At 42.7% G+C, this 13,615-nt stretch overlaps 1 protein-coding gene across 1 annotated transcript in view; it reads left to right on the top strand.

Moving 5' to 3' along the window:
• The first annotated feature begins 361 nt into the window (after positions 1-361).
• Positions 362-13,615, top strand: part of PHLPP1 (PH domain and leucine rich repeat protein phosphatase 1) — a 213,891-nt gene continuing 200,637 nt past the window's right edge. Inside the window, exon 1 of the mRNA XM_043559032.1 lies at positions 362-2,005. Coding sequence (XP_043414967.1) covers positions 472-2,005 — 1,534 coding nt within the window. The 5' untranslated portion in view covers positions 362-471. The remainder of the gene's footprint in view (positions 2,006-13,615) is intronic.

Here is a 13,615-nt window from a genome sequence, read left to right on the forward strand (position 1 = left end):
GTTTACCCTGAAGCCCCGCCTCTCCGCCGTCCTCCAGCTCTCTCCACTTCTCCCAGGAATGCCGTCATGCTAATGATGCATATTCATGAGGCCCTCGTGGAGCTCCCGCCCTGCCCGCCGCCCGCCTTCCCGCTCCCGGCGCGTGATTAATATTCAATGAGCCCAGCTACGCGGCTGGTTCGCCCCGGCAAAGTGGGGGGAGCGGGCGGGGCCTGCGCTCCTGAGCCCGCGACCCGGGCGGGGAGGGCGTGTGTGGGGGGGCGGTGGCGGCTAGGCGGGCGGGCGCGCGGAATGGAACACCGAGACACCGACGGAATGCTCCGAATTGCCACATAATCCCCTGGAACGGCCGCGCGGAACGCCATTGGCTTCTCCCTTCTCCCCGCGCCGCCGTCTCCCACCTTCGCCTCATCGCCTCCCTCTCCTCCCGCTGCCTCCGGAGCTGGGGGGGAAGCGCGAAGCCCCACTGCAATGGAGCCCGCCGCCGCGGCTACGGCGCAGCGACTCCCAGAGACCAGCAGGGAGGACCGAGCTCCGGCTCCCGCGGCGGCGGCGGCTTTGGCGGCTCTGGCGGCAGCGGCCGGGGGCGGCCGGAGCCCGGAGCCCGCGCAGACCTCGGCAGCCCCGACCGGCGGGGCGCGGGAAGAGGCCCCCGGCGAGGCGCAGCCGGGGCCACCGCCGGGCCGGGCGGGAGGCACGGGTCGCCGGCGGCGGCGCGGCGCGCCCCAGCCCACCGCCGGCGGGGCTGCCCCGGTGCCCGGGGCCGGCAGCGGCGCCAACTCCCTCCTGCTGAGGAGAGGGCGGCTGAAGAGGAATCTGTCCGCGGCCGCCGCCGCCTCGTCGTCCTCCTCGTCGTCGTCGTCGGCGGCCGCTGCCGCCTCGCACTGCCCCGGCGCCGCCGGCCTCTCTGCCTCCTGTTCGGCCTCGGCGTCCCTGTGCACCCGGAGCCTGGACAGGAAGACGCTGCTCCTGAAGCACCGGCAGATGCTGCAGCTGCAGCCGTCGGACCGGGACTGGGTGAGGCACCAGCTCCAGCGGGGCTGCGTGCATGTCTTCGACCGCCACCTGGCCTCGACCTACCTGCGCCCGGTGCTCTGCACGCTGGACACCACGGCCGGCGAGGTGGCCGCCCGCCTGCTGCAGGTGGGCCACAAAGGCGGCGGCGTGGTGAAGGTGCTAGGCAAGGGGCCCGGACCCGCGGCCGGCGCGGAGCGGCTCCCCGACGTCGGCCCCCGGCTCGCGCCTGCCGAACCCCGGGACTTTGGGCCGCCGCCGGGGAGGAGCGGGCTGGCTGCCGTCGGGGGCCCGCCGCGCGCGCCTCCCGCGGACCTGCAGCTGCGGGGCGGCCCGGGCGGGTGGGCACGCCGTTCCTCCCGCGCCAGCCCCGCGCCGTCTGACTCCAGCCCGGGGGAGCCGGGCGCCCCGCAGTCCCTGGACGGCGCAGCCGCGGGCCCGACCTCCGACACGGAGAGCTTCAGCCTGAGCCCCAGCGCCGAGAGCGTGTCCGACCGGCTGGACCCCTACAGCAGCGGCAGCGGCTCGTCGTCGTCGTCCGAGGAGCTCGAGGCTGATCCCGCCCCGTCGGGGGCTCCGGGCCAGCCCCGCCTGCCCGGCCGCTCTGCGCCGTCCCGGCCCGGAGCGGGCGGCCGGCCGCCTTCCCCGACGGCCTCTCCGCCTCCGCTGCAGCCGAAAGCGCCGAGGGCGGCCGATGGCCCGGGAGGGGCCGCCCGGGACCGGCCGAGGGAGGAAAAGGCGGCTGCAGCCTCCGCCCTCGGCCGCCCCCAGTCGACCCCGGGTGGGAACGGGGCGGCCTCGGAGAAAGCGCCTCCGCCGCCCACCCTGTACGTGCAGCTCCACGGAGAGACCACCCGGCGCCTGGAGGCGGACGAGAAGCCATTGCAGATCCAAAATGACTACCTCTTCCAGCTGGGATTTGGGGAGTTGTGGAGGGTGCAGGAGGAAGGCATGGACTCGGAGATTGGCTGCCTCATCCGCTTCTATGCAGGTAAGGGAATCACCTGTGTTTTGGCGTGCGGGCTGTAAACACTTCCAGATCCCGAGGAGTTGAGTGCCAACCAGGAGTAAACGCGGGTCCTCGGGAGTCTTTGTTGCTTCTTTACAGCTTTCACGGACCATCTGTGTAGTAGTATATCGAGCAGTTTTAATACCCGAGACTTGCCGTCAGTCTTGAGGGCTCAGAGGTTGGGAAGCGATGTGGAAAAGGTGGCACAGCCACCAGGAAGTACAGGTGGCAGGTACTTCTGAGAACGGCGATAGGACTTCATGTTAACAGGGAGGGCACTTCCTTCAGGCCTCCCCTCCTGGGCACGTTGGGTTGGAGGCGGTTTGGGATTGCAGGTAAACGGTCTCGTGCACACAATACCGACGGGGGGGGGGGGGACCTGAGCAACAGAAATGCTCTAGGTCACTCTTTGTGCAGTTGTCCCCGTTTGCCATTCTCGCATGACTCCCAGGAGCTCCTTTCTCGTCATCCGGTTCAGCTGTCATGCTGTCATGCTTATTTGCCCACTTAGTCCTCGCTGGCAGATAGGACCCCTCTTCGTGAGACTTTTTCCCCAGAGCTTTTTTTTGCTTTATTTCGGTTTCACCTGCAAGTTTGATTCTCCCATCAAAAGTGATGTGTCATTTCTTTTTCTCATTTCTGACTTATAGCCTTTCTAGCTAGATCTGACCATGACTGTGTGACTGGCCGCAGGGATCACAATAATATTTGAAGTGGTTACCATATCTTGAGATGTGATCTAAAATCTTCCTCATTCATTGATTCTTTTTCTTTCCTTTTTTTTTTTTTTTTTTCAGTTCGAGCTTAAAACTTTTTTACTTTTCTCTTTATTTTTTTCCAGCTTTTGGAGATACGACTGACGTGTTAGATCTAATTCTTACTAGGGGTGACTAATGTTTCTCTTTTGATTAAAGACTTGGCAGATACCAAATTAGGGAGCTATACATCCTGGGTGTTATATTTGAGGTTTATATTTGTTTGCATCTTTGCATGTTTCCTTTATTTCCTTTCCAATTATGTTCTTAGTGATGAGAAATTTTATTTAAAATAAAGTTAGCATAATAGAATTAGAAGACTTAACTCTTCCCTAGCTTTGCAATTCTAGCGTATAGGTGCTGGTGGAAAAGTAATCCTATTTGTAACCTGATTAATCTGTTGCCATTCTTTCTAATTTAATGTTTTTTTGGTCCAACTGGTGTCTTAGTGGCAGTTGAGTCAATGAATAAATCTTTACTCCCACACTGAAATATGCAAGACCAGGAGCATTCCGGGTGAGGTGTCTTTTTAAGTTTCACTGAAGTTTTACTATAACTCAAGTGGATTTCTGATGGATTTTTGTCTTCTAAAGAAAACCATATCATGATATTATAGCATTTGTGGCATCTGCAGATAACATCTCAACTGAAAGACATGGCTTTAAAAGTTTATGGCCTAGAAAATCAGTGATTTTTTTTTTTTTTTTTTAAATGTAGGAACAGCAAGTGCATCCTTATCTCCTGGAGCTCATGTGTTTTGTAAAATACTGTTATTTTTACAAAAGCATTAAATGGTAATCACACTTGGAATGAGAATGCTAACATGAGAATGATAAATGCCCTTATCACCAAACCAATTACGTGGAATGAAGTATATAGAGAGGAGGGGATATGTAGAATAAACAGTATTGAACATTTTATACATAAAAAGCTCTGTGTCTCTTGTCCTTGTGTTGATCATGATAAATGTCTATGGGAAAGGTTTTGGGTGTCCTAGTCATGAAATTTAAATCTTTGATTCCCTTAATTACCTCTTCAAGTGTGTCTAAAATATTCTAAGTGACTGATATACAGTGTTGTTGTTTTTGTTTTTGTTTTTGTTTTTTTTTTTTTTTTTAAGCTTATCAATCTAAAAGTGACACATTTTCTTTCTGGTTAGGTCAAATTTCTGGTGTGGGCATTTTGATCTTTTTTGTTTATGAAAAGCAGCAGTTGTTTCTTAACTTCATTTCTGTGTGCACAACATAAGTACATACATACTTCTGTGTATGTGCTTGTCAAAATGGCTAATAAAACGGGGGCGTCACACGCGGTATCCAACCTGTCCTTGAATGTGAAGCCAGTGTACAGGTGTCCCAGAAGCAAGATGCTTGTTATAGAGGTGTCTGGTTGTTTGTTTTTTACACAGAGTTGAGCCTATTTTAAATCCAAAGTAATACATAAAATGTCTCTGTTGACATGCATTTGCCACAGAACTAAATTGCGCTGATGGTACTTGAACTTTTGCAAGGAAGCTTAGTTATTGATGAACAAAAGGGCCTTGTAATAAGGTGGTCTTACTTATTGTGGGAACACCGTCAGGACTTCACAGGCAAATGAGGGTTTGTGCCTCGCTGGAGGAGATTCCTAGCAATTAACCCTGGCAGTCGAATGAATGTAGTAGGACACCCAACGAGAACGTGTTACATTTTGGTAGTATTTCTTATCCTTAGGAAAAAGAGAATTAAAGTTTATTTTAGATAAAGGTGTCGCATGCCACATTTGTTTTTATAATTCTAGGTATGACTTTTAAATTTCTTGCTGTGTGTCTTTTTGTTTAGGTGCGTAGTTGGAGTTAAGGATAGATTAGGAAGTTGCCTTTGAAGCATTTTGAATACTTTCCTGTATTTAAATTGAATTCATTATCTGCTATCTAGTTATCTAGTTAGCTATTTTTTTTTTTTTTGAGAAGTTCTTGTTCGACAGAGAACTTTCATTCTTTTGAAGGTCACCTTTCAATGGAATTTTAGTATTTATAACTTGACTCAAGTTATTCTTAAAAGTCTTTGAAAGGCGCTCGCAGTTGCTTTGAATATTTAATACTTATTTGGGTAAAGTAAAATGGAAGTCTTTAATGAGGTATAAGGTGTTGGACGAAAGGTGCTATCTAATTACAGAGTTGTTAATGAAAACTTAGTTTGAAAATTGTATCTTTCAAGCATTCTTTAAGCTGCTGATTTAAAATATGACAAAATTTAAGTGGCTGTATATGAAGTTACTGGTCTTAAGTATTTTAAGTATGTTAACATTTAATTTCCTCTTAAAGTTAACTATCTTAAATTTTGCTTGGAAGAGAGTAATTTTAGGTTAAAAAGTTTAAAAATTTATGTGGCTTGATGTAAGTTATGGACTTCAAAACATTAATGAGCTTTGTGTTTTGGACTCCCCAGGGAGTCTGAGTGATTGGCCAAGGGCAGTGTTAAACTATATATTTTTTGACTCTGTTCTGCCACCTTTTAGATTTAGTGGTTTAGCTATTTCAGTTCCAATTGTAATAGTGGGAAAGGGTGTTGGCAGAATGGAGAGCACACCCACTGTGCCTAGTGAAATCTTGGACAAGATGTTTTTATGGGACTTTTGGGATTGCTCAGGAGAACAATCTCCTAACCCCTCATATTTCTTCTCTTTTTCTCTTTTGGGAATGATCAAACCTTACATGGTTTCCTGCATGGAAACTGAGAAGGGGTGGTTCAGCATTAAGCTGTAATATTGACCAGCAGGCTCTTATTACTATAATTACAGCAGTATTGAGTAACGTGCTATGAACATGTGACACCAATGTGTGCTTGAACAGTCCTTTCAATTTTAAGAACAAAGGGTTTAACTTTAATTTTGTTGTTTTAGATTTACATTTTATATTTGTTGTTTTTGGTACCAACTGCATGCTATCTTTTCCTTCGTAACTGTGGTTTGAGAACATCTATTAATATGTTGGGTTTTATCATCTTCACAAATTTTAAAGGGCTTTCACATAAATTATCTTATTTGTCCTTTCAAAAACATTATTAGGGAGGAGTCGATGTCAATCCTCTTTTCAGAGAGAGAAACGTGCACAGAGAGGTTTGCCTCTTGCTTGTGGTTTTTCAGTCCTTGGCAGAGCTGAGTATATAGAGAGCTGGGCTATTCTGTTTTGCAATTCATATCACTTTCCATGAATCGATGCTGAATTTCATTTACACTTGAATTTTTCAGTTGGTTAGAAGCATGCAGAAAATATGCTATTTTTGTTGGTAATGAGGTGATATTATCCTCTAGTCCAAAGTGGTATTCCTTATGAAATATTGATGGTCTTATTTTTTTTATCATGCTGCCTTTGAACACGCAGAGTACCAAGACTGGCAAATTAATACGCACTACAGAAAGAGTACTATACTAAAGTGTTGTCAATATTCTGGTTGCAAACAATGATACTTGCATTTAAGTTGCTAGGAAATGAAGTTTACTTAATGACTTTATTTTTTTTATCTGACCATGCCTTATTTGTTAAACAGTAAATCTTCATTGGGTCTAGAAAATTAACACTTCATCTGAAAAGTGGATAACTTTTCAGGGTGGAGGTGTGACAATTCAGTTCCTTTAAAACATAGCCTTACTTGTAAAGTATTGAAAATATACATCATAAAAGGTTTGCTTAAGTCTTTTTAGAATAGAATTACTGGTACTTTAGTGATAGTGCTTTTCTAGTGTTACTATGCTATTGTTATGATTATTTTTGTCATTCGTACATTATACAGAGCTAGAGAGTAAGCTCTTCTCCCTGAATTTCATTGTTGCTTCTGAAACTTCTAAAATGTGTGTCTTTTGTGCTGGGTGAAATAATGCAGGGAGAGGAGATGTGTGTAAGTTAGTTTGTAAGGTTTCCGGGTTAAGAGTTGTATCTTTTTGTTGCTAGAAGATTGTTAAATCAACCACCTTAAATGATTGGTTACCTCAAGGTCATTATTTTTTAAAGTGTAAAGTGTTTTGGTTTCTTGCTCTTTTTTTTTTTTTTTTTTTTAAGAGTCCTGCATTTGATTTATTGGTAACGTAACAGTCATTGACATTCTTTATGATCCAAGCCTGGTGTAATACTTGGCATTTTAGTTTAAACATTTGTTGAATTGAATTTGTGGAATTTTGTTAAGCAGCTGGTGGTGCATGCCCTGATTCTTCAGCCTTCCATCCTGTTTGGGTCCCCAGGGATGCGTTAAACACACATACACTCGGAGGCATTTCTCCCATGGCAGCAGATTTTAGATGTGCCACATACTATTAATATCTTCTCTTTCACGTGAGTGAAGCTCTGTGTGGATTTTAAGAGAGCAGTTCTCTCTCCCAAGTTTTCTTAGAGTTAACAGGTGTTTTTTTCCCCCCTTCTTTTCAAAGGCATCTCTTACCTCAACTTTGAGATGAACTTAATGAGACATTTGTCAAATGAGGCATCTTAGATTTAATGATTTTGTTACGTGCCAGGGTTGAACACAATTCAGTTTATCTGGACAGGAGACGGGTTTAATTGTTGTACTGTGAAAGTCAGGAGATCTTGAAGCCGCTCAGGAGAAAAGCTTTTTCCTTTAAAAAAGATGCCTGACATTTTGAAAAAGAGAAGTTACCAAAATGTCTGGGAAAATGAAGCCTTAAAAAAAAAAAAAAAAAAAAAAAGAATCCCACCTTCTAAAACCCACTCCACCTCTTTAATCCCAGGCATCTGGTGCAGCCCTGGTAATGAGGGCCTTTGAATCTGGCCTCCTGTCCCTGTGCTTCTGGGGCAAACCCTTTTTTATACTTACCTTTGGTTTTCTAAAGATAGTATAATTAAAACAAAAAATTTGACCATGTGGATTCTTTAGACATATTAGGTATTTACAACCTAAGTCTGTGGTGACTGGTTGTGTTTTGATTTGTATGAGACTTCAACTCTAGGCTTTGGGAAATTTTGATAAATTTGAAGCTCAGAGATCTGGAAAGAATAGATTTTAGTGATATTTGGATTAAAAAACGTTAGGATATTTGGCTAACTATGAAATAGCAACTCCTCTAGGTTGAGTGATACCGTACTTTAGAATCCAACATGATGACAGTTATGGGATTACTGAAGTGTTATTACACTTTGATTTGGAGGTAGAATGGTTTTGTTGTATACCTCGTGTGTAACATACGCCTGGTGTACCTTTTAGTATGTTTAATGAAACAAAGCATAACCTTCCAAGAAAGCCAGGTTCTTGCTGAAACAGTTGTTTCCCTGTTGTATTTTTACATTTGAGATTGCCTTAATACATTGTAAAATGTGTTTAAAGATAAAGTATCTTGTTCGGGTACAAGTCCGGGAGCTTCTGAGTTTGGAGACTCGAGGTGCTATTAGAAAAGGAGTGGAAAAGTCTATCTGTAGGTTGTACACATTTTGTAAGTTTGTAAGTATCAGTATTTTGGCAAAAAAACCCCCAAAATTCAGAACTTTTGGCATATACTTTCCCAAATGAAATTAGTGTCATTTCCAGTTATATGAAAGCATTCAGTTGAAGACTGAGCACAATTTGAAATAATTTTGCTTTAGGCCATTTAAATAAGGAGTGAAAAGTCTTTTAGAACTTTGAGGTTTGAGATGATTTGAATTGGTTGATTTTTCTTTTTAGCTTTGTTTTTTTCCCCCTGCATTCTTTTCAAGCAGGAAGAGTTTTGTATTTTTTGCTATTCCTACCGACTCATACATTTGGTAAAAAATTCGAGAATGAATCTTTTCATATACCCTCCGTTAACAACATGTTAGAATATTTGGGCTTTCTTTTCAAATATGAGGCATGTTTTTGAATATAGTGATAGTATGATCTGTACTTGTTTTCATTGCCTATTCAAGAATTACTTTGATTTTTACAGTCCGTTCACTCCTGACACGTAGTCCAAAGAATGAAATTTTATGCACAGAACCAGTTTGGTTTTTTATTTTGTCAATGATGAGAAATATATTCCTTAGGAGTTCTGTCTTTTTCCCATTCATCTATCTTGAGAGCTTGTATGGTGGTGTCTTCGTCCTGAATGGGTGCTACATTATGGTTCTTGAGTTTGGCTGATGTGTCCTGGGGTCGGGTGAAAGTATCCTTGTTTGTTGGTTTTTCAAAAATAACTTTTGGGAAAAAATTATATGGTTTTATCTCACACTCTGAGAAAAGAAGGTGTGTAGTTTAAGGAAATTAGTCTGAAAGTTGGTCTGACTTTGGGTGTTCATTTTATTAACCTATCCTGGGCGTTGCTTTCCTGATGATGAGGTTGGAGTGGAATAAGCCTAAGATCTTTTTCAACTCTTATCATACTGGGGCTCCATTCGAGAACCTTTTCTTCCCATTAGGAAGGCTAAAAGTTGTAGTTGTTTTGTTTTACAAGACCTGCCCGTGGGCTTAAAAGAGTCAAATCTCCTGCATTTTGTCAGGGAGAAAGGAATCGACTTGGACCTCGTATACGCAAGATAGCCTGCGGTTGACAGCCAAAGTAGACCACCTTTTTGGTATAGATTTGGACAAATGACAGCATAGGTAATGTTTGGTTCATTCTCTCTCCCCGCCAGCCTTACCTCCCAACCTAGACCTCAGCATGCTGGAGATGATTTAAAGAAATGCATCCTTTTAAAAGTTAGAGTTGTTGTTGTTGTTGTTTTAATGTTTTATTTTTGAGAGAGAGAGACAGACAGAGACAGAGCACGAGTGGGGAAGGGGCAGAGGCAGACACAGACTCCGAAGCAGGCTCCATCCAGGCTCCGAGCTGTCAGCGCCCACCACCCACAGATGGAGAGCTCATGACCTAAGCTGAAGTTGGATGCTTCAGTGACTGAGCCACTCAGGCACCCCTAGAGTTTTTTCTTAAGTTGACATATAAAGCAATAATAATCATAATTCAGTTTATCAAGTTTACTGTAACGATAACTCTGTATTTGAGGTATTCAGATGTACAAAACTTACTGGATTGTTAGCTTTAATTTTTGCTGAGGTGTGTGCCTGTCTCCTTGTGCCTAGAGTCTCAGGAGAAAAAGCACTTAAAGAAAATGGAATTTTTGTGTTGTTATTTTGATTAGATGATAGACTTTAGGATCCCACAGAGATCCTAAACAAGTCCGTAGAGGTTAAGTGTCTGGTCCAAGATCATTGATCAAGTAAGTCATTCTCAGAATTAGGAATAGCACTCATGATTTGGATTATCTGTCCATTGTTCTTTTTCTCACCGCACTGCCTGCTTACGAATTTATGATCTTTGGATCCTCCTTATATTTAGTATTCAAAATGAAAGTTAAGAAAAATGGAGTGTACTTACCACATTTGGTGGTTTTTCTGTGACTTCAAGGTGTTTCTGGTTTCATTTCATTGTCATCAGTGCTTTTGAGAGGTTGCCCATCACTTTGACAGACATAAGGGTGGGGGGCTTTTAATGGAGCTGTTGGATATCTTAATTGCATAGAGGGAAATTAGAATGTTACCCTTTGGGGGATTTAATGATAGAACTTTAAAGTTGACAGATGGTTGGCTGAGAGGACTTCCAGTACTAGAAAATCAGAAAACCAATGGTGATTTGCCTAGTACTTTGAAATTGAAATTGTTAGAATGGAACTGTAAAAAGAAATCACTGACTTTTTAAAAATATTTGGGAAAAATTTTAAAAAGAGATTTTGAAGAAAAATTCTCGTTTAAATATGTTCATTGGAAAGATTCAGTGTTTGTTATATTCTTTATTTCAACAAAATTTTTAAAGATGTCTTCTCACAATGAAAAGAGCATAGCTGATTCAGGTACACATACTCAGTTCTACTTTTGTCTCATGTAAAAAAAACCAAAACAACTGACTTCAGTAATCTTTGGGCTTTTGTCGTTTGTTGGTTTTGGAAGTCTTTATCATGAAATCTCCTGTTTTGAATATCTCCTTTCTCTCCCTAAAAGAGGGGGAGAGGGAGAAGAACAGAGAAAGAAATTCCTGCTCCTGTCAGCAAAAAGACAGTTTGTGAATATTTTTAGGGGTATGAGAAAGATTTCCTTCTATATTAGGCTCTATTTTAATTTAAGCATTTACCTTAAGCAAAAGTTTTAGCTTTCCTTATAGGGAAGTTAATCTACTGAGTCAATTAATTCCTCAAAGATGACTGTTCATTTTTAATATGAGGAAGGGAACTTTTTAAGGTGCAGAAGTACAAAAGGGTAAAAATACATTGCATCTGACATGTAGAATATGTACTCCAGATGCTGAAACAGAGGAGAAATTTCTCTTGATGGTCTCTTGGAGAGGTGGTATGGCCGGGGGCAGCTGACATTCAGTTTTATGCAATAACGATCTCTCCTTATGGGAGGAAGTAAATTCTACTGTAATTGGAGGACACTCTTTCTCTTATACATGCCCCACACATGCGTTCTGCATTGAATGTTCAGGCAGGATGTTCATGGGAGGTGGTAGTCATATTTACCGACGGGAGGGAGGGGTAGGTGGGTGGGCTAAATACACTTGGGAGAAAAAAATCTTGATTTGAAAAAATTTGCCATTCTTAATTATGTGGATCATTTTTTTCACATCTTAATTGTAATGTATTTATGTTGTGAATGGCTTATTTATATCCCTTTGCTCACTTTTTGTTTGATATTTGCCTTTTTCCTACTGGTCTATAGGTTGGTTTAGGGAAACTAGCTTTATTTTGTAAGTCACTAGTATTTTCTTTATCCGTTACACTTTTATGTCAGTCTTTTCCTCTAGATTTTCAGGGTTCTGTGTCATGCTTAAAAAGACTCCCTATCCTAGGATTAAAAAATGAAATTTCCTGTATTTTCCTGTAGTATCTGACAGTTCTATTTTCTCTGCTGAAAATTTTAATCTGTTTAAGAAAGATAGGAAGTAGGGAAGAAATTGTGTCAATACTTTTTATTGAATAGTTGAGTTATTTCTTCACTGATTTAAATGCCACTTTTCCTCAGTTTGTCTTTTAACTGAGATTAGAATCTATGATATAGGACAGTTTAGGTTTAGAAGCTATTTTGAATTTGTTGAAGAAAATAGGGAGAAAGAGAAGGATGCTTATCTGATTTCCACTACATTTCTTTTTTACTCCCTAATTTCCCAGTAGCAGATTGTGACCATTACTTCCAGGACTCATGTGCTTCTGGAATATGGATCTGTCAGGATTCTCTTTTCCTGTGGATACTTTGTCATCCTGAAGTAGCTGGGATGGGAGTGGGGTCAGCTGGAATATAAAATGCTGATGTATAGACACATGTATAGATACACATGTATATATGTGTGTCTACAAATGTGTGTGTAAGAATTTGTATAATATACATTATATATATATTGCAATATACACATTGCATTAGGGAGCATTCAGCTGCTTATTTATGCTGAAGAGATTCCTTTTTTTTTTTTTTTTCCTTCTGAAGAATTTCTGGGGACTACTCTGAAGGTCACTGTGGAGCACATAGGATTTATCTTTTGAATATAGAAAAACGAAGACTAGCATGTTTATCAAAATCAGTAACAGCTCTGCTAGTGGTGCTTTGAGGTTTTCCTGAGTTGGACTGAGAAGGGGTTTCTGTAGGTGGCCATGAATTGAGATGACAAGGACATAATGTCAAATAACTCTGAGCTGAAAATGGTGTAACGGGACCAGTGTCCTAATGGCAGTCCTGGCACGTTAGTGCTATAGGTAAATGAAGTCCCTGGAAAGATGAAATAGTTTTAGTGGGTCCTAAATGTCAAACCTAGACAAGTCAAGTTGGAACATCTACCACCTGAGCAGGCTCTCATGCTCTAGTGACCAGTTCTTAGTCATGGGACCACAAGACAAAAATTGTACTACCGTTGCATTTCGTGGCCTTATCAGACCCTCTTTGTTGGAGAGCTGAGATTCTTCTCTGTAGGCTTTTAGCTGTATTACCCAAGTTCAAAGTTGTCTTAGCTGGAGTGGATTCCGGACTTGAATCCATGAATATTTAAGGAGAAAATCTCCAGACCCATTGCCCTAAAATACTAAATGAAATAATGATGCCGTTGCCAAACTTATTTAGGTGTTTACAAGTAACATTTCTTCCACAATGACAAACCAGATGGCATTTTTTTTTAATTTGAAGAAACAAGTGCAAAGAATTAAACTTCCTCAGCATAATTGTATCCTACTATATATAATGTTCACAAAATTGAATAATATTTTGTTATTTAGGAAACGTTTATATCCTTACTACATACTAGGCAGTGTTTTAAGTCCTTTGTATATATTAGCTAATTTAATTATAACAGCCCTACGAGGTAGACTGTGTTATTACTTCAGTATTACAGATAGAGGAACTGAGTCACAGAGCTGTTTAGTAACTTGTCTGGATTTGTACAGTGAGTATAGCACAGGCAATATTCAAGTCCAGGCATCTGACCCCGGAATCAACTCCTCAGTACCCACCTTGTTTTGCTGAATGTGGAGAACTTGTCCCTGATAACCTTCTGGGGCCAGCTTGAGCATATCATTGTTTAGGAAGCACGGATTTTGAAATAGTTAAGACTGGACTTGAGTTCTGCATCTGCTGCTGCCCCTAGGGCTCCATTGGCTTCTTTCCTTCTCTGTTGAAAGAGGCAATACCTTCATGTCCCATGAGGTTGTTGAGCAGATCAACTGAAATCTGTGAAAGTGCCTGGCACAGCGGTACCGGCTGTTATGAACCAAGCCCTAGTCTTGGGTGGGAGGAGTGCTGACTGGGGACTAGCCACCTGGGTTTGGCTGTGGGCTTCTTTACTTGATGGGAAACCTGTAATGAGCCCCTTAACCTCTTCAAGCCTCATTAGAGAAAGAGGAGGAGAAAAGTGATAAAAT

The sequence above is a fragment of the Prionailurus bengalensis genome, chromosome D3 (genome assembly GCF_016509475.1).
Source record: "Prionailurus bengalensis isolate Pbe53 chromosome D3, Fcat_Pben_1.1_paternal_pri, whole genome shotgun sequence".
Classification (NCBI taxonomy): domain Eukaryota; kingdom Metazoa; phylum Chordata; class Mammalia; order Carnivora; family Felidae; genus Prionailurus; species Prionailurus bengalensis.